At 38.3% G+C, this 20,102-nt stretch overlaps 1 protein-coding gene across 4 annotated transcripts in view; it reads left to right on the top strand.

Moving 5' to 3' along the window:
• The window catches only part of LOC116069359 (probable ATP-dependent RNA helicase DDX60), a 129,191-nt gene extending 110,106 nt beyond the window's left edge, over window positions 1–19,085 (top strand). For 3 of the 4 annotated variants that reach the window (XM_031339922.1, XM_031339920.1, XM_031339921.1), the window contains exons 33-38: window positions 2,614–2,735; window positions 10,257–10,404; window positions 12,098–12,240; window positions 14,850–15,001; window positions 16,532–16,594; window positions 18,350–19,085. In XM_031339922.1, the coding sequence (XP_031195782.1) occupies window positions 2,614–2,735; window positions 10,257–10,404; window positions 12,098–12,240; window positions 14,850–15,001; window positions 16,532–16,594; window positions 18,350–18,449 (728 nt within the window). In that variant the 3' untranslated portion in view covers window positions 18,450–19,085. Of the gene's footprint in view, window positions 1–2,613; window positions 2,736–10,256; window positions 10,405–12,097; window positions 12,241–14,849; window positions 15,002–16,531; window positions 16,595–18,349 lie in introns of those variants that run through there. The other variant, XM_031339923.1, reaches the window with a different exon arrangement.
• The last annotated feature ends 1,017 nt before the right edge of the window (window positions 19,086–20,102 follow it).

The following is a 20,102-nucleotide window of genomic DNA, read 5'->3' on the forward strand; positions in this document are numbered from 1 at the left end:
GGGTTGTTCTTCCTGTATTCCAGACTTCTGCACTAATAACCATTTATCAGAGAGTGCATACTGTGTTTTTTCTTTTGTGATTGGGACCCAGGATAGCCAAAACTATTCTCAACAATAAAAGAACCTCTGGTGGAATCACAATCCCATACCTTAAGCTGTACTACAGAGCAATTGTGATAAAAACTGCATGGTATTGGCATAGTGAAAGGCAGGTAGATCAATGGAACCGAATTGAAGACTCAGAATTGAACCCAAGCACCTATGGTCACTTAATCTTTGGCAAAGGAGCTAAAACCATCCAGTGGAAAAAAGACAGCATTTTCAACAGATGGTGCTGGCTCAACTGGAGGTTAACATGTAGAAAAATGCAAATCGATCCATTCCTTTCTCCTTGTACAAAGCTCAAGTCCAAGTGGATCAGGGACCTCCACATCAAAGCAGATCCATGACAACTTTTTAAGCACTCATACTGTTCATGTGCTGTCAGACTGGGGTGCCTTAAGTGAGCCATGGCTCCGTTTGAGTGCAGGAAGGTTATTTGTGTGTTTAGTGTTTAGTTTAGGATGTTTTGTTGTTAGGCACTGAGATGTTCTTGAATAGATGAGAGAGGCTGTGGAGGTTTGAATGAGAGTGGCTCCCATATGCTCAATATTTGGTTCCAGTGAGTGGCACTATTTGAAAGAATTAGGAGGTATAGCCTTGCTGTTGGAAGTGTGTCACTGGGGAGTGGGCTTTGAGGTTTCAAAAGCCCATGGCAAGTCCAGAGTCTCTGTCCTTTCTGCTGCTTGTGGATCTGATGTAGAACTCTCAGCTACCTCTCCAGCACCATGTGTGCCTGAGTGCCACCATGCTCCTCACCATAATGACAATGGACTAAACCTCTGAAAATGTAAACAAGCCCCAATTAAATGCTTTCTTTTTCTAAAACTTGCCATGGTCATGATGTCTCCTCACAACAATAAAACAGTAGTCAAGACATGAGTTGGTACCAGAAGTGTGACCAGTCTGACTGTTCTGCTTGTGGGCAGAATGTGGACTTTAGATTAGGAACATTGCTTAACATTTTAAGTGGGGCTTTCTAGGCCATAGTAGTAGGAGCAGGAAAGTCAATGGTGCTGAGAATAATGTAGATTATAACAGCTCAGCTCATGATGTTTCAGAGGAGGAGATTCGTGGCCTGGAGACCATTTTTTGTGATATTTTGGCAATGAATTTTCTGCTCTTATACAAAATAATATGCCTGAGACTAAATTGGAGAGTTCTGGATTACTGACATTAGCAGAGATGTCAAGGCAACCTAGTATTGACTGTGTCTTGTGGTTATTTGTAGTCACTCTTAGGCAGCTCTATAATGAAAAGGAGCAAGCTGCACAAAGGGAAAGATGAAATATTCCGTTTGAGGAGAACAGGAGCACCAGGAAGTGTAATGGAGCTGAGTCCAGTGTTCAAGCAGATGAAGACTTTAAAGAAAAGCTTGATGCTAAATGGGATAAAGGGAGCAGTGACCCCTGAGAAATACTCCACCCTGCTGAGCTTCCAACCTATGAAAGGGAATTAAAGAAAAACTTAAGCAGTGAAGGGAAACAGCAGCAGCAGGAAGCTAATGCAGAAGTAATTCTAAGAGAGGACCCTGTTCCAGCACTAGCAAAGAGTAGAATTCAGCAACTTCAGCCACATAGTCTAGCTTTAAAGGAAGGGGTTGTGGAATCTCCCTCTGAGACTAAGACAAGCTGCTGAGGACACGAGAGTGTCAGGGGTGTTACCACATAGGACGCTCAGGGAGGCCATTTCATGAAGCTGTGAAGGTGAAGCATGGATTGTGGTGGAGCCCCCATGAGTACCGATAAGGCTTTTAAATTGTTACTGAAGAACATTATAGGAATTTCATGCTCTAGAATCCATATGGGTATTCAGAGAAAGACTGGGATCAGCAGGTAGCAAGGCTACAGATGGATCTGATGCAGCTCCTCATTAGTTTGGCACGTGGCAGTAACAGGATCTAGTGGTGATCTGAGTAGCAATGGCTCCCACAGGCTCATATATTTGAATGCAAGGTCATTCAGGACTGGCACTACTTGAGAGGGGTCAGTATCATTGTTGGAGGAAATCATTGGGGGTGGGCTTTGGGGCTTTGAAATCTCAAGCCAGCCCTAGTGGCTCTCTCTTCCTGTTGCCTGATCATTCAGAAGACTTTCAACTGCTTCTCCAGCACTATGTCTGCCTGAGTGTCACCCTGCTCCCTACCATGTTGGCAATGGACTAAACCTCTAAAATTGTGAACAGTCAAAATTAAGGGATTTCTTTTGTAAGAGTTGCCATGGTCATTGTGTCTCTTGGTCATAACACACTGGCCAACACAAAGACATTGTAATAAATTTGGTTATTCACTGGGGGATGGGTCAAAGTGAGCAAAATGTAAATCTGAGTAATTTGAAGCTGGAAAGAGAAGGATGTTAATGAAGGTAGTAAGCATGAATGTAAAAGCTCAGATGAGAAACATCTGTAGGAAAGGTTACTCTACAGTAGCTGTGAAATAAACATAACAATTTAAATGTGAAAAACCTGACCTAACCCCTTTTTACATATATGACATAGAACTTTTCTTTTGTTCAGGCTCAAAACGTTTTTCGGAAGATGTAATGGAAAAGCTGGTGTTAGTATTAGCAAATCTTTTTGGAAGAATATATCTTCCAGCCAAGTTCTACGAGGTTAATCCCAAGTTTTATCAATCAAAGGTAAAAAAAAAATCTTGTGATAAAATTAATTAGTAATACTACACAGAATCTGTCAGAAATGTGTCAAGAGCAATTGGACTTTACAAATATGGGGTAATGACTGTATTTTGTGTATTAATCTGTTCTTTCCAGAAATACTGTAGCATTTATCTGTAACTCTAAGTCCCTCTGTGAATCTATTTAAAGTTTACATGTCTTGAGGATAAATAGTGTGAAAGCACATTCAACTCTTTAGTTGATTGCATCAAAATGTAGCATTACTGAGAAGGTGCACAGGGCTGGAAGATGACTTGGTGAAGTGCTTGCTGTGTGAGCACGAGGAGTTGAGTTTGGATTTCCAGGATCCACATGAAAAGATACGCACAGTGGGTGTACATTCCCAGAGCTCGGGAGGCCAGAATGCATAGCTCTCTGGACCTGGTTAGGACAGCAGTGCCTACTTGGAGAGCGCCAGGTGTGATGGGAGAACTTCATCAAGAATAGGGTGGAGATCACCCACACACACATTCATGTGCATATGCACAACATGTAGGTAATTATACATTTAAACTCCAAAGCTACCCTCATTGCTGAATGTGTGTCTAGAGATATGACTGTACATCACAGAGCTGTCTCTGAGGAGCTGTTGCAATGTTAGCTGGGAAACTGTCATTTGACTCTGAGAGTCTAAATCTTAGAAACATTTTTTTTTCAATTTTAATATTTTTATCTTGCCTTGTCCATTTTTAAAAGGTGCATTTGCCCATTTAATTAAAACATTTATTTGAATTAATTACAACATGCATATTTATGTATGTGAAATCGTATTAAAAGCACCCTTACCGCTCTTTGGCGCTTTGAGTAGGTTCTCTCCATTATATTCATGTAACTCCTTGATGGAGCCCTTATGGCATGGCTGACAGAGGCAGAATTCTTTTCTTCCTAGTTCTTCAGGTCCAGAAGTCTTAAAAGAAGGTGCTTTGTGGACATATGCTTTTATGTATTAGTTTACTATTAAACTTTACAACACCTCCTAACCCCTAAAAAAAGAAAAGAAAAGAAAAGTAAAGAAAAGAAAATTAGATACAGAGCACTTTCATGTGTCTAGGTAAAAGTCATTAACAGTGTTAGTACAGTGAACACAGGGGAAGGTTTCCAAACCTTTCAACCAGGCCCAGTTGACTCCCAGCCTGCAGAAACACTTTATCTTCTGTTCTGCAAACATATTTCAAGATCCTTTGAAATTACTTGAGTCCAGTGGCATTTGAGGGCATGCTTCTACTTTTACAAATGTCCTATTATTTTGATTAAGTTGTATCAGGCTAAATGTCATGAGTAGAGTATTTTTACACATGCACATAAGAACATGAATAGTTGTTTGTTTTCTTATACCTCAGTTTAACCAAGAAGAGAAGAAAAAGCAGCTTTATTAAAAACAATAAATTATAGCATATAGTCTTTTGCCTTCATTGCTCTAGATATTCCGTGGATTTTTTATTATTTACTTTATTTACACGTCATATGAATCTCCTTTCCCAGTTCCCCTCCAAAAATAAAAATAAAAAAATAAAAAACAAAACAAAACAAAAATGAAAACAAATAAACAAACAAACAAAACCCTGTTCCCTCCCCCTGCTCACCAACCCAACCTCTCCCCATTCCTGACCCTGACATTCCCTTACAATGGGGCATAGAACCTTCACAGGGCCAAGGACCTCTCTTCCCACTGATGACCGGCTGGGCTATCCCCTGCTACATATGTTGGTGGAGCCATTAGTCCCACCGTGTGTACTCTTTGGTTGATGGTTTAGTCCCTGGGAGCTCTGAGGGTACTAGTCAGTTCATATTGTTGTTCGTACTAAGGGGGCTGCAAACCCTTCAGATCTTTGGGTCCTTTCTCTAGCTCCTTCAATGGGAACTAGAGTTCAATCCAATGGATGGCTGTGAGCCTCTACTTCTGTATTAGTCAGGTACTGTCAGAACCTCTCAGGAGACAGCTATATCAGGCTGGCTTGTCCTTCCTTCAGTCTCTGCTACATAGTTAGTCTCTGCAACTCCTTCCATGGGTATTTTGTTCCCCCTTTTAAGAAGGAATGAAGTATCCACATTTTGGTCTTCCTACTTCCTGAGTTTCTTGTGGTTTGTGGATTGTACTTTGTGTATTCCAATCTTCTGGGCTAATATCCACTTATCAGAGAGTGTATACCATGTGTGTTCTTTTGTGATTGAGTTAGATAACTCAGAATGATATCCTCCAGACCCATCCATTTCCTTAAAAAATTCATAAATTCATTGTTTTTAATAGCTAAAATAGTACTCCATTGGGTAGATGTACCACAATTTCTGTATCTATTCCTCTGTTGAGGGACATCTGGGTTGTTTCCAGTTTCTGGCTATTATAAATAAGGCTGCTATGAACATAGTGGAGAATGTGTCCCTATTACATGTTGGAGCATCTTCTGGGTATATGCCTAAGGAGTGATATAGCTGGGTCCCCCAGTAGAACTATGTCCTATTTCCAGAGGAAACTGATTTTCAGAGAGGTTGTACCAGCTTGCAATCCCACCAGCAATGAAGGAGTGTTCCTCTTTCTCTACAACCTCTCCAGCATCTGCTGTCACCTGAGTTTTTTTATCCTAGCCAATCTGACTGGTGTGAGGTGGAATCTCAGGGTTGTTTTGATTTGCATTTCCCTGATAACTAAGGATGTTGAACATTTCTTTAGGTGCTTCTCACCATTCGGTATTCATCAGTTGAGAATTCTTTGTTTAGCTCTGTACCCCATTTTTAATAGGGTTATTTGGTTCTCTGGAGTCTAACTTCTTGCATTCTTTGTATATATTGGATATTAGCCCTCTATCAGATATAAGATTGGTAAAGATCTTTTCCCAATTTGTTGGTTGCTGTTTTGTCCTATTGACAGTGTCTTTTGCCTTACAGACGCTTTGCAACTTTATGAGGTCCCATTTGTCAATTCTTGATATTAGAGCATAAGCTATTGGTGTTCTCTTCAGGAAATTTTCCCCTGTGCCTATGCTTGAGGCTCTTCACCACTTTCTTTTCTACTTGTTTCAGTGTATCTAGTTTTATGTGGAAGTCCTTGATCTACTTGGACTTGTGCCTTGTACAAGGAGATAAGAATGGATTGACTTGCATTCTTCTACATGCTAATCACCATATGAGCCAGCACCATTTGTTGAAAATGCTGTTTTTTTTTCCACTGGATGATTTTAGCTCCTTTGTCAAAGATCAAGTGGCCATAGGTGTGTGGGTTCATTTCTGGATCTTCAATTTTATTCCATTGTTATACCTGCCTGTCACTATACCAATATCATGCAGTTTTTATCACAATTGCTCTGTAGTACAGCTTAAGGTCCAGGATGGTGATTCCACCAGAGGTTCTTTAATGTTCAGAATAGTTTTGGCTATCCTGGGTTTTTTGTTATTCCAGATGAATTTGCAAATTGCTCTTTCTAATTTTGTGAAGAATTGATTTGGAATTTTGTTGGGGATTGCATTGAATCTATAGGTTGCTTCCAGCAAGATGGTCATTTTTACTATATTAGTCCTGCCAATCCACGAGCATGGGAGATCTTTCCATCTTCTGAGATCTTCTTCAATTTCCTTCTTGAGAGACTTGAAGTTCTTGTCAAACAGATCTTTTACTTACTTAGTTAGATCATACTAAGGTATTTTATATTACTGTGAAGGGTGTTGTTTCCCTAATTTCTTTCTCTTCCTGTTTATCCTTTGTGTAGAGGAAGGCCATTCATTTGCTTGAGTTAACTTTATATCCACCTCCTTTGCTGAAGTTGTTTATCAGATTTAGGAGCTCTCTGGTGGAATTTTTGGGGTCACTTAAGTATACTATCATATCATCAGCAAATAGTGATAATTTGACTTCTTCCTTTCCAATTCGTATCTCTTTGCTCTCCTTTTGTTGTCTAATTGCTATGGCTAGGACTTCAAGTACAATATTGAATAGGTAGGGAGAGAGTGGGCAGCCTTGTCTAGTCCCTGATTTTAGTGGGATTGCTTCAGTTTTCTCTCCATTTAGTTTGATGTTGGCTACTGTTTTCCTTTATTATTGCTTTTACTATGTTTAAGTATGGGCCTTGAATTCCTGATTTTCCAACACTTTTATTATGAAGAGGTATTGGATTTTGTCAAATGCTTTCTCAGCATCTAATGAGATGATCATATAGTTTTTTTTTGAGTTTGTTTATATAGTGAATTACATTGATGGATTTCCATATATTGAACCATCCCTGCATCCCTGGGATGAAGCCTACTTGATCATGGTGGATGATCCTTTTGATGTGTTCTTGGATTTGGTTTGCAAGAATTATATTGAGTATTTTTACATCAATATTCATAAGGGAAATTGGTCTCAAGCTTTTTTCTTTGTTAATTCTTTCTGTGGTTTAGGTATAAGAGTAATTGTGGCTTCATAGAACAAATTGGGTATAGTACTTCCTGTTTCTATTTTGTGGAATGGTTTGAGGAGTATTGGTATTAGGTCTTCTATGAAAGTTTCTTAAAACTCTGCATTAACCCATCTGGTCCTGGGCATTTTTTGGTTTGGAGACTATTAATGGCTGTTTCTATTTCATTAGCAGATATGGGACTTTTTAGATTATTTATGTGATCTTGATTTAACTTTGGCACCTGGTATCTGTTTAGAAAATTGTCCATTTCATCCAGGTTTTCCAGTTTTGTTGAGTATAGGCTTTTGTAGTAGGATCTCATGATTTTTTGGATTTCCTCAGTGTCTGTTGTTATGTCTCCCTTTTCATTTCTGATCTTGTTAATTAGGATACTATCTCTATGCCCTCTAGTTAGACTGACTAAGGGTTTATCTCTTTTTTTAATTTTCTCAAAGAACCAGCTCCTGGTTTGGTTGATTCTTTGTATAGTTCTTTTTGTTTCTATTTGGTTGATTTCAGCCCTGGGTTTGATTATTTCCTGCCTTTGACTCCTCTTGGGTGAATTTGCTTCTTTTTGTTCTAGTGCCTTAAGGTGTGCTGTCAAATTGTTGGTGTATGCTCTTTCCAGTTTCTTTTTGGAGGCACTTAAAGCTATGAGTTTTCCTCTTACGACTGCTTTCATTGTGTCTCATAAGTTTGGGTATGTTGTGGCTTCATTTTCAATAAACTCTAGAAATTCTTTAATTTCTTTATTTCTTCCATGACTATGTTATGATTGAGTAGATTGTTGTTAAACTTCCATGTGTCTGTGGGCTTTCTATTGTTTATGTTGTTATTGAGGAGCAGCCTTAGTCCATGGTGATCTGATAGGATACAAGGAATTATTTCAATCTTCTTGTATCTGTTGAGGCCTGATTTGTGACCAATTATATGGTCAATTTTGGAGAAGGTACCATGAGGTGCTGAGAAGAAAGTAAATCCTTTTGTTTTAGGATAAAAAGTTCTATAGATATCTCTTAAATCCATCTGTTTCATAACTTCTGTTAGTCTCACTGTGTCTTTGTTTAGTTTCTGTTTCCATGATCTGTCCATTGCAGAGAGTGGGGTGTTGAATTCTCCCACTACTATTGTGTTCAGTGAAATGTGTGCTTTGTGCTTAAGTAAAGTTTCTTTTATGAATGTAGACGCCCTTGCATTTTGTGCATAGATGTTCAGAATTGAGAGTTGATCTTGGCAGATCATACCTTTGATAAGTATGAAGTATCCCTTTTTATCTTTTTTGATCACTTTAGGGTGAAAGTCAATTTTATTCAATATTAGAATGTCTACTCCAGCTTTTTTCTTGTGACCATTGACTTGGAAAATTGTTTTATATTCTTTTACTCTGTCTATCTTTGTCACTGAGATGGGTTTCCTGTATGCAACAAAGTGTTGGGTCCTGTTTACTTACCCAGTCTGGTAGTCTATGTCTTTTTATTGGGGAAGTGAGTCTATTGATACTAATAGATATTAAGGAAAGGTAATTGTTGATTCCTGTTATATTTGTTGTTAGAGTTGGTATTCTGTTCATGTGGCTATCTTCTTTTAGTTTTGTTGGAAGATTACTTTCTCGTTTTTTCTAGGATGTAGTTTACTTCCTTGTGTTGGAATTTTCCATTTATTATTCTTTGAAGGGCTGGATTTATGGAAATATATTGTATAAATTTGGTTTTATCATGGAGTACTTTGCTTTCTTCATCTATGGTAATTGAGAGTTTGCTGGGTATAGTAGCCTGGGCTGGCATTTGTGTTCTCTTAGTGTCTTTATGACATCTGCCCAGGGTCTTCTGGCTTTCATAGTCTCTGGTGAGAAGTCTAGTGTAATTCTGATAGGCCTGCCTTTATATGTTACTTGACCCTTTTCCCTCACTGCTTTGAATATTCTTTCTTTGTTTTGTGCATTTGGTATTTTGACTATTATGTGGTGGGAGGAATTTCTTTTCTAGTCCAGTCTATTTGGAGTTCTATAGGCTTCTTGTGTGTTCATGGGCATCTCTTTCTTTGGGTTAGGGAAATTTTTCTTGTATAATTTTGTTGAAGATATTTACTGGCCCTTTAAGTTGGAAGTCTTCACTGTCTTCTGTACCTGTTATCATTAGGTTTGGACTTCTCATTGTGTCCTGGATTTCCTGGATGTTTTGGGTTAGGAATTTTTTGCATTTTGTGTTTTCTTTGACTGTTGTGTCAATGTTTTCTATGGTATCTTCTGCACCTGAGATTCCCTCTTCTATATCTTGTATTCTGTTTGTGATGCTTGCATCTATGGTTCCTGACTTCTTTCCTAGGATTTCTATTTCCAGAGTTGTCTCTCTTTGTGATTTTTAACTGTTTCTACTTTTATTTTTAGGTCCTGGCTGGTTTTGTTCAACTCCTTTACCTGTTTGTTTGTGCTTTCGTGTAATTCTTAAGGGATTTTTGTTTTCTTCTTTTAGGGCTTCTACTTGTTTACTCATGATCTCCTGTAAATCTTTAAGGGATTTTTGTGTTTCCTCTTTAAAGGCTTGAACCTGTTTACCTGTGTTCTCCTGTATTTCTTTAAGGGAGTTATTCATGTCCTTCTTAAATTCCTCTTTCATCATCGTGAGATATGATTTTAGATCCAAATCTTGTTTTTCCACTGTTTTGGGATTCCCAGGAGTTGTTGTGGAGGGAGTACTATGTTCTGACGAAGCAAAGTAGTCTTGGTTTCTGTTGGTAAGATTCTTGCATTTGACTTTCACCATCTGTTGATCTCTGTGTTAGATGTTCTTACTGTCTCTGGCTGGAGCTTGTTCCTCCTGTGGGTCTGTAAGCCTGTGTCAGCACTTCTGGGAGATCAGCTTTCCCCTGGTAAAACCCGTGTGCAGGGGGCTGTGGATCTGTCATCCTTCCTGAGTCCTGGGGTCAGAGCACACCCTGGAGACAGGCTCTTCACTTGTGGGAAAGATTCAGAGAGGGCTGTGGATCTGCTGTCCCTCCTCCTAGGTGTAGACAGAGCTAGAAGGGACCCTTTTCCAGCTTCCCTGCCACGTCTGAGGCTAATATTCAGTGTTCTAAGGAGGGTATTCAAGTCTCTCTGAAAACCTTTGGCTTCTAGGTGTTCCTTGATGACCTCCCTGAGGACTTCAGTGCTGCCCTGCTTGAGTACAACATGCAAGTGACAGAAGACTTTGCTTCCTTTCTGATAATTGTATCCCGATTGGCTGATATGAAGCAGGAGTATCAACTCCCCTTGTCAAAAATAGGTAAGTGCATTTTAGTTCACTGTGAAGCCATTAAATATGGGCACGTCAGGTCAGTGCTAAGGATGCAGGTCAGTGGTAGGGCTCCATCTCTCCCATTTTTACCTCTGAAGGCCAACACTCTAGAAAAGTCAGCCTGCCTGAGAATACTTGGATTCTTTCTGCTAAAAAAAAAAAAAAAAAAAAAGGAAGTTGGTGATTGACAGTTAAAAGGACAGTGGATAATGAAATTCAACCCAAATTTTATCATTTATAAACCATTTTCAGGGCAGACTCTGGGTGAGTTCTTGAACGTTAAACAAGGCTGACTCCACAAGAAGAGAAACAAGAGGAAATCTATGAGTATTTTCAGGACAGGCTTGATGTTGATTGTCATAGATCTTGGTCAGAGTCCCTGACTCTGCTACTTCTGACCTCTGGAATGGGAAGAAGTGATGCCTAATCATGTTCTTGCTTTATCAATGGACACTGGAGACAGAGAAGAGTGTTATTTTATATTATTGTGCTTCAAATAACTAGTTTTAAATCATTCATGCACATGAATATCCTGAAGAAGGGATTAGGATATGGTAAAATGGTTCACTTTTGTTCTTATTCATAAGCAATAGATGGAAGCTTCCTAAGAGATCATAAACAGAAAAATGGGTGACTGAGATAAAATTTTGAGTTGGGGAGAAATGTCTGTGGTTTGCTATACCTTAATATCTTCAGTTGGAGAAATTCTCAGAAGTTGAGTATGTACTCTCTTAGACTCTCTATATGTAAAGGCATGGCCAAAAGCAGATAGCAATGGTGGGCACACACCTCTCAGGCCAGGTGAGATGGGAGCAGAAGGATAGTCTGCCTCAGTGACACACACCAGTGCCCACACTGGTGTTTTCTAAGAACAGGAAAGGATAATGTACATATTCTTTTTTTTTTTTTTTTTTGGTTTTTTGAGACAAGGTTTCTCTGTGTAACCCTGGCTGTCCTGGAACTTACTCTGTAGACCAGGCTGGCCTCGAACTTAGAAATCTGCCTGCCTCTGCCTCCCAAGTGCTGAGATTAAAGGCGTGAGCCACCACGCCCGGCTAATGTACATATTTTTATAACCACTTCAAAACCTACTGATAGTGGATACTTAGAACAGCACATTTAGTCTATTCCCAAGCCACTCTAAACATGCCTCAACTTGTCTGATCTGGAAAGCTAAGCAAAGTTGAGTATGGTTAGTGCCTGGAAAGATTCGAACACCAAGTCTCAGTTCAGTGGGGAGAAGGTTATAAATGTAAGAGTTAACTTAGACAACTTTCTAGTTTAATTAACTTTTGAATGATCAAAAGTGTAGTACATATTTTGCACTAGTAACACTAGCACCAATAGCCTATGTTTAGTGAATGTATTCCATCACACACTGTCTTGGCTGTATTTATCAATCCAATCTTCTCTCTGGTGTGGTCCCTGCTAGCTTCATACAAGGAAATGAAGTTTGACGCAATGGCTGCATTCAAAAATGAATCTTCCAGGTATAGTGGAGCCTGCCTTAATTTCCAGTATTCAGAGGCAGGGGGATCTCTATGATCAACCTGGCTTACACAGAGAGTTCTAGGCCTCCTAGGGATGCATAGTGAGACTTTGTCTCAAACAAGCAAGCAAGCAAATAAGAAATTAAAATAGCAAGAACAAAAGTGGTTGTATCTTAACTCATTCTGCTCAGAGTTCACAGGTAAAGAATGTGAAGGTTCCTCACTCGTGTCTCACTTGATGAACTGCAAGGAAGGAAGGGTGGCGGTTTCACCCTTTGTCTGTCTGTCTGGAAACTTTGATGTGGATTTACTTAGTGCACGAGTTCCAAATCATGTAAGTAAAAGTGATTTAAGTTAGTCTCTACGGGGCTTTGGCTCTAGTATGTGTGGTGTCATATCGACTGCTGTTGAAGCTGTGAAACTCTAGCATACAAATGATAAAAAAATATATATTTTTTTCATTGAAGGAAAAATAATTTTTAAAAGTTTTGATTTTTTTCTTTTTCTTTTTAGTTTTGATGTCTATAAGTGACTAAATGAACATGTAAGAGACTGGTAGTTAAGTATATTGAAAAAACTTAATTTTTTGGTGGAGCTTGCTTTAATTTCTAGTATTCAGAGGCAGGGAGGGGCAAGTTGGATGTGATGGCTAATGCCTAAAATTCCAGCACTGGAGAGGCTGAGACAGGAGGATGGCTAGAAATTTAAGTATTATATAAGGAGTTTCAGCAATCCTTTCAAGCCAAGAAGGAGGAGGAAGAGGAGGAGAGCAAAACAATTTCCTTTCCATTTGTTATGTAATTAATTTAATTTATGAACTATAACAATCACTTTTATTTCCTTTTTGCATGCAAAGTTTTTATAGGGATCCAGAGGGATACTGATACAATGAGAATAGATTAGAAAGTTTGTTTCTTGTTATTGCAAAACCAGCACCAATTAGAAGGGATGTAGGTGTGTGCCTCAACTCATTCCCACTCACTCTTGCTGCCCAGAGTTCTAGAAAACAGTGTATGCTCCCCTTTCTTTCATTTTGAAGCAGCTGGCATCATTATTTAGATTCATGTTACTTGATTATAGTCTGGTTTTTGCTTGACCCAGTTCACTTTATATAAATTTCATTTCCTTATATTACTTATTACAGTTTAGTTCTGACTAAATTACATTTTAATTAAATCTTAATTCTAATGCTTCTAGATGGCTTCTGAAGAGTAGGCGCATAGTAGGTACCCATGAACTGAGGCCTCATAAAATTCTCCTTTATTTCATTTCCTTGTGTTCTAGTAAAGTTACCTATATTTTCAAAGTCTTCGAAAAATTTTCATCTTACACATGGCTTTTTATTTATGCTTGTGTTTTATTTTTACAGAAGTAAAGGGATGGTTTATTGTAGTCTCATGAAAATATCTTTTCTTGTGTTTACTTTTATGTCTGTAAGATCTATCCATATTTTGACATGAAACTCTAGTTCATTTCTTTACATGCCACAGTACTTTATAACATAAACTAGGTATTACTCTGTCTTCTGTCAATGTTTGTTCTGTTTTTAGTTCTTTGTTGCTACAAACAAGATTGGTATTAACGTCTGTTAGATGTCTGTAACTTTCTTTTGGATGTAGGTTTTCTGTATCATAAGAAAATAGGGATATTAAAATATTTGCATCTACTCCCCATGACTCCAACCCACTCTCAACTGTAGTTGGCCTAGCTTACAGCATTACTAACCCTACATCAGAGCTCCTGTTTATGACATAAGGCAGTTTGCAAAAATGAACAGACACATAAAACCACTGATTTGCTTTCTTCATTGTTCTGATTTTTCTTCTATCTCCTCTCTACTCTTCTTATTCTGGTTGTTGATTCTGAAGATCATTAGATTTGTTCAATTGAATATTCTCTTATGACATGGAAGCCTCCTGCTCTCTGAAATCCCATTTGCAAAGGTATTCTCTAAATTGTTAAGAGGAGACTTTAAATTTTTTTCAGTTGCCTTTCTTTCCTAGTCACTCTTGCTATATTCCAGCAACATTGGTGGACTTGCCACCAACTGCTGCAGGGGCAGTCATCAACACAGGCAGGGCTAAGCCGCTCTCTAGAATACACTGTCTCAGAGTGTGCAGATGGTAACAGAGTATGCTTGAAGGGCTCTGATGATGAACAACTGTGAATGTAATGTGAATTTACATGTTGTAAGTGTTGTCTCAGAGGCTTACTGCTGGATAAGCTCACCCTTTCTAATTCTTTCTGAACTTGGGCTGGCTGGTTCAACTCAGCTTTTCCTGGCCAAAGTCCTCTCCAAGCTGACTGATTCAATATGGCTTCTTTGAACTTCTGACTGAATTGCTCTGCTTGGCCTCATAATAACTTTTCAATATGTTCTAATCTTCTGGCTCTTTCTGATTTTCTGCCTCATTCCGTCTTCACCTGCAACCTGTCTCTGTAAAACTGTCCTGAAAAAACTGCCTTTTCCCTTTCTCTCTCTCTCTCCCTCTCTACCTCCCTCCTTCTCCCTCTCCCTCCCTCTCTACCTTCCTTTCCCCCTCTCCCTCCCCCACAGCTGCTCTCTTAGGTCTCCTCTGTTTTCATGAGAGTTGGGCATACCCTATCTCTGACTCATTCTTCCAAATATTTCTCTGATTTGTCACTTTGTCTGCTCCTCAATTAGATGTTACTTTCAAACATATCTGATTCATTCTGCAAACTAATCTTACTTCCATTGTTAAGGAAAAAGGTGTGTACTGAGAATATTTGTATTCCAACCAGATCATACTGTAATCTACTACCTGCATTCTGACTGGATCACACAGACCTAAAAGGTCTTTGGGTATAATCCCTTGCCAGATCAGCCATATTGCTGGATTAAAATTTCTCTGCAAATAACTACAAGTTCTAAGTCATAAGCCTATTTTCATGTGAATAACCAAAAAATTTATATTCCTTTAGGTCATTCTACACACAATTGGTATCAATCACACACAAGCCCCAGTGCTGTGGCCACACAAATTGGACAGTCGAGGAAGAAAAATGCCACTTAATGCCTATGCACTTGATTTCTATAAGCATGGATCCCTTATTGGATTAGTCCAGGACAATAGGTATGTCATATCTTGAAAATGCCAAGAAACAATTAGTCCTACAAAGAATATTAGATTTACACTCCCAGGCTAATGGCACAGATGATGACATGTTTTATTCAATTTATTTCTAATTTAGCAGCAAAAGTTTAGCATTTGGGACAACTCACTTGACCTAAATATATACTCTAAATGTGTCTTTATGTATATTAAATATGTCTTTATATTATAGTTCTATTTAGGCATCATTTAATATTTTAGATATAATGGCGAATAACAATCAGGTATTTTTTCAATGCCTGAGAGAGTATAAAGTTTCTAGTTTACATAGCTGGGTCTGAGACCATTGTTTTAGCTTTTTGCCAAGGAAGTCATTTCTATAAATACAAATAGAATTATTTAGGTCATTCTTCATACAATTGGCATCCATCACTCTCAAGCTCCAGTGTTCTGGCCATAAAAATTGGATAGTTGAGGAAGAAAACTGTCACTGAACACATAGGCCTTGATGTCTACATGCACACTTCCCTTGTGCAATTAGACCAGGTCAATAGGTATAGTCTCTCGTGATAATTTCAAGAAGTAATTAGTCAAGCTTAGCATATTAGATAAACACTTTCAGGGAAATATTCAGGGAATTATTATCCTTGAGCAGGGGGATATTGGTCTAAGTGCTAAATATATCATCTAGTGACAGACACATTAAGGAATTAAACATGTAGTAGACATAAAAATTTGAACAATCCTTATTAATGTATAAAAAGTTTTGACAGTCCTCAGAAACCTAAAACATTTTTGCTTATTAAGGCTGATTTATTATTGTGAATAAAGTAGCTGGTTCATTAGTTGATAATATTTTTGTTTGCTTTAAAAACTTGGTCATTGATAATTTCATAATTGTATATAAAACATTATGACTATATCTCCCCCCCGTTCTTGTATATCTTCTCAGTTGTATTCCCTAACCTCAGAAAGTCAGCCTCTTTTTTTTTTTTTATTTCTTATTTTTGCCTTGTCCTTAAATTTTGGGTTGTTTTCATTTTGAGCCACACTGTTTACTAGGGCTATATGCATGAATATGGCGCCATCTCCTGGAAATCAGGAGACTCACCAGAGAAAACAATGCTAAAGAAAAATGACTCGCTCATAGGGCCCCTGCCTCCCATGGGAACTAGTTGTCCTAGGAACCTGTCGCTCATCCTTGGCTGATGCTAATGGCCCCAATCTTGTACAGACCCCATGCAGACAGCCTTAGCTGCTGTGGACTCATGGATCACATCAGGCCCAGAGGACAGCATTTCACAGCACTTGTTTCATACTTAGCTCTTAATTCTCTCTGTCTCATCTTTTGTGGTGCTTTCTGAATCTTGGTGAGGTGACATAGATATTCCAAATAGGTGTCAGTGCTCAGCAGTCACTTATTCTCAGTAGTTTGATTAATTATTGTATAACAACAACGTCTTTGACCATGTCCGAGCCAGCCCTAATTTATGGATATAAGCATCGACAGTAAATAATTTTATCATTAATTTCTGTTTTTCTGTCCCTTAGGATACATTCAGGGGCAGCTTATAATCTGTTGAAAGATTTTTTCCTTACCATTAAATCTATCAGGTATGTTACATGTTTAAATGTTACTTTCATATTTTCTCCAAATTTAATTGTCATTTTGAGATGTCAACATTATTTTCCCCCATGATCCAGGTTATGTAAAAATGTCACTGCATCTGTTACATACTGTGCATTTCAACTTCCCAGAGGGTCTGTAGAGTTCTCCTACAACCTCTTGGTTACGATCTGTATTATAATTAATTCAAAAAAATTTTTTTTGAGATTAAGTTCCATCCAGATAGAGCCTCAGACTCGGTCAGTACACATAGCTCAAAACTTTGCCAGAGCATCTCTGATCCCAGGTATTCTCAATGATCCCAATTGCAATATCATAGCGAATACATGATGTTTCAGAACTCTCTCTGAGGTGCCAGCAGCTCTCCAGTTTATAGCACTTGCTTGCTCTTGAATCTCCTGCTACAGTCTATATTTTTCTTCAGAGTTTGACTGACTGTAAATTCATTGTCACTTCCTATTCTGATCTGGAGCAAAGCCCAGTTAACTCACAAGATCAAGCTTTATGTGAACACCCCCATCCTTAGGTTCTTTGGGTCAAATAATGTCACCTAGTTAAATGACCATCATCTTAACCCCTCATATCTATATGTGTTTCAACACTAGCAGTGGTTTTTATTTGGCCACAATTGTATGCATGTGACCATCATTGTAAGGTCCTTAAAAACAGTTCCTTGTTTCATTTCCTTGGTCAGAGCTGAGTCAGATCTATATGGATGATTTTTATACAGAGAGCTTTATTATTTATTTTGTTATTTTTATCTGATTAATTTTATATAGTCTTATTATTTATTTGTTATTTCTATGCAGAGTTAATTTGAGGCATGCGAGAGCTGAAGGAAACAGCTTTGTTCATCTATAGCAGGGACCCATTAATAAAGTGGTGTGTCTCTTCTCCCTTTCTTCATGCCTGTTCACAAGTTTCTTAATGCTGGTGTAACAAATTGTCGCTCAATGGTATGAACTATATAAATGTGTCATCTTACCATTCTGGAAGTCAAACATCAAAGTGTGTTTCACCGGACAAAGTTAGGTGTCTGCATGTTCTAAGGGAACAAACCGTGGCTCTTTCCCAACTGTTAGAGGTTGTCTGCATGTTTGGGTCAGAGTTTCCTTCTGTCTTGGAGGCCAGGGATGTTCAATAGAGAAACCTGACATTATGAATCAAATATGTACATTTCACCATTCGGACTCCCATCTTCTTCTTCCTCACACCCGTGAGCACCCTTGAGAATTCCATTAGTCCTTCCTAGCGAATCCGGAGTAATCACCTCTCCTGGATACTAACTATCATCTGGGATGGTAAATCCCCTTCGCTATGGAGTCTAACATGATTCCAGGTTTCTGAGGGTTTAGGTGAGATCATCTGAATTAGGTGAGGACTACCACTCTGCTGATAACATCTCACCTTCGTTTTTCAGTATATGCATCCATGAGATATGTAGAGAAAAGAAATTTGTGTTGTACTGCCTTAGGGATCAAGGACTGCCTTAGGGATCAAGGATCAAAGTTGGAGTTTGGTGTCCTTTCAATCACCTTTTGGTGATAAAGGCCCTGAATGTGACACCTTGTCTTATTTTCTAATTTATTTTTTGTATAAATATTATATTGTTAATGAATTTGTTTCTTATCAGCATTCCTTATAATTTGCTAGTACTGCCTCATAATTTCATAAAACAGCCATTTTTATAAGATCTGATGTCACTTAGTTGAATATATATGTCTGTATTTTTCTATTTGTAGTGTCTCCTTGCGTGAACTGTGTGAAAATGAAGAAGACAACGTTGTTTTAGCATTTGAACAATTGTCTACGTCTTTTAAGGAGAAGCTTGACTTAGTGTGAAAAGAAAAACTATGTAAACCACATAAACTATCACCATAAAAGCTTTGTAAATTATATATTCTCACTCTTGTGTCTTGATCAAACAATCATACATGATGAGATGGAATGAACATGATGAGATGGATAGAGTTGCCATCAAACTTCTTGTGCTTGCTTCTAAGCACCCTTGGCCAACGTACTTGGTGGTTTTCTCAAAAAGTTAGCAAAAAATGTTTATGTCTCCAAATTATTGAGGATTAAATGAAAAATATAAAGATCTTGCATATATATGTTTGAAGACAGTTTTTACACTCCATGAGACCCAATCAAATATCACATTTTAAATATTTTTCAGTTAATATGTGTAAAAAAGGTTTTGAACATAGAAAAAAATGAAATGGTTGCAGTATTCTGAAAGTGTAATATTATCTACGTATTCAATATAAAGGGATTTCATTGCTTAGACAGCTAGCAATTGAAATAATACATCTTCATAAATAAGCTACTTGTAAAAGCAAATGTTTTCATTTAATGTTTGTGATGCTTTCAGAGAAAACATATAGCTAATGCTTTTCTTCATTTTAATTGTATATAAAAGACTTGAAATAATGATGTCATTGGTTTAATTTGTTTGAAATAAATTCCTCTATTAATCCACTTGCACACTGCCATTCATTAAATACAGTTATTTAGATGGGATCTCTAATTTACTTCTTAGCTTCAATTCTCAGTTCTAGAATTTTCAGCTCCCAGCTTGAATTTACAGTGGTTAACCTTCAAAAAAAATGTGTTTTTTTTTTTTAACCAGTCAGGTATCTCATTGAATGATTTTTTTGTTTGTTTTTGGTAGCACTATAAATAGAGTCTAGTGGCTTAAAACCCTTATGGTTGGTTTTCACTCGGGTGAGTTTCTGAGACTGGAGCAGCCAGCCCGGAGGCACAGGCCCCACAACTCCCAGGGGAGCTGTAGGGCGGCAGGGACAGGATCCTCTCAGCTTCCTAGTGACAGAGAAGGATCAGCATCCTTCTCTGCCCCTTCCCTGCAAGTGGAGGGCCTAACTCCAGGGAACGCCTTAAGCCAGAGACTTGGGCGAGAGCCCCCATTTCCTCTCTGGTGAGTTTCTAAGACCTGAGCAGCCAGCTTGGAGGAACAGGTCCCACCAGTCGCAGGAGACTTGCAGGGCTGCAGGGACAGGACAAGCTCTAGCCAGAGACACTAACATCTAACACCAAAAAGGAAAAGATGGCGAAAGGCAAACGCAATAATCCTACCAATAGAAACCAAGACTACTTGGCTTCATCAGAACCTAGTACTCCCAATGCAGCAAGTCTTGGATATCCCAAAACACCGGAAAAGCAAGACTCGGATCTTAAATCATATCTCACAATGCTGATAGAGGAACTTAAGAAGGACATGAATAACTCCCTTAAAGAAATACAGGAGAATACAGGTAAAGAGGTACAAGCCCCTAAAGAGGAAACAAGAAAATCCCATAAAGAATTACAGGAGATCACAAGTAAACAAGTAGAAGCACTTAAACAGCAAACTCAAAAATCTCTTAAGGAATTGCAGGAAAATACAAACAAACAGGTGAAGAAATTGAGTAAAATCATCCAGGACCTAAAAATGGAAGTTGAAACAATAAAGAAATCACAAAAAGAGACAACTCTGGA

Source organism: Mastomys coucha, unplaced genomic scaffold, assembly GCF_008632895.1.
Source record: "Mastomys coucha isolate ucsf_1 unplaced genomic scaffold, UCSF_Mcou_1 pScaffold22, whole genome shotgun sequence".
Taxonomy (NCBI): domain Eukaryota; kingdom Metazoa; phylum Chordata; class Mammalia; order Rodentia; family Muridae; genus Mastomys; species Mastomys coucha.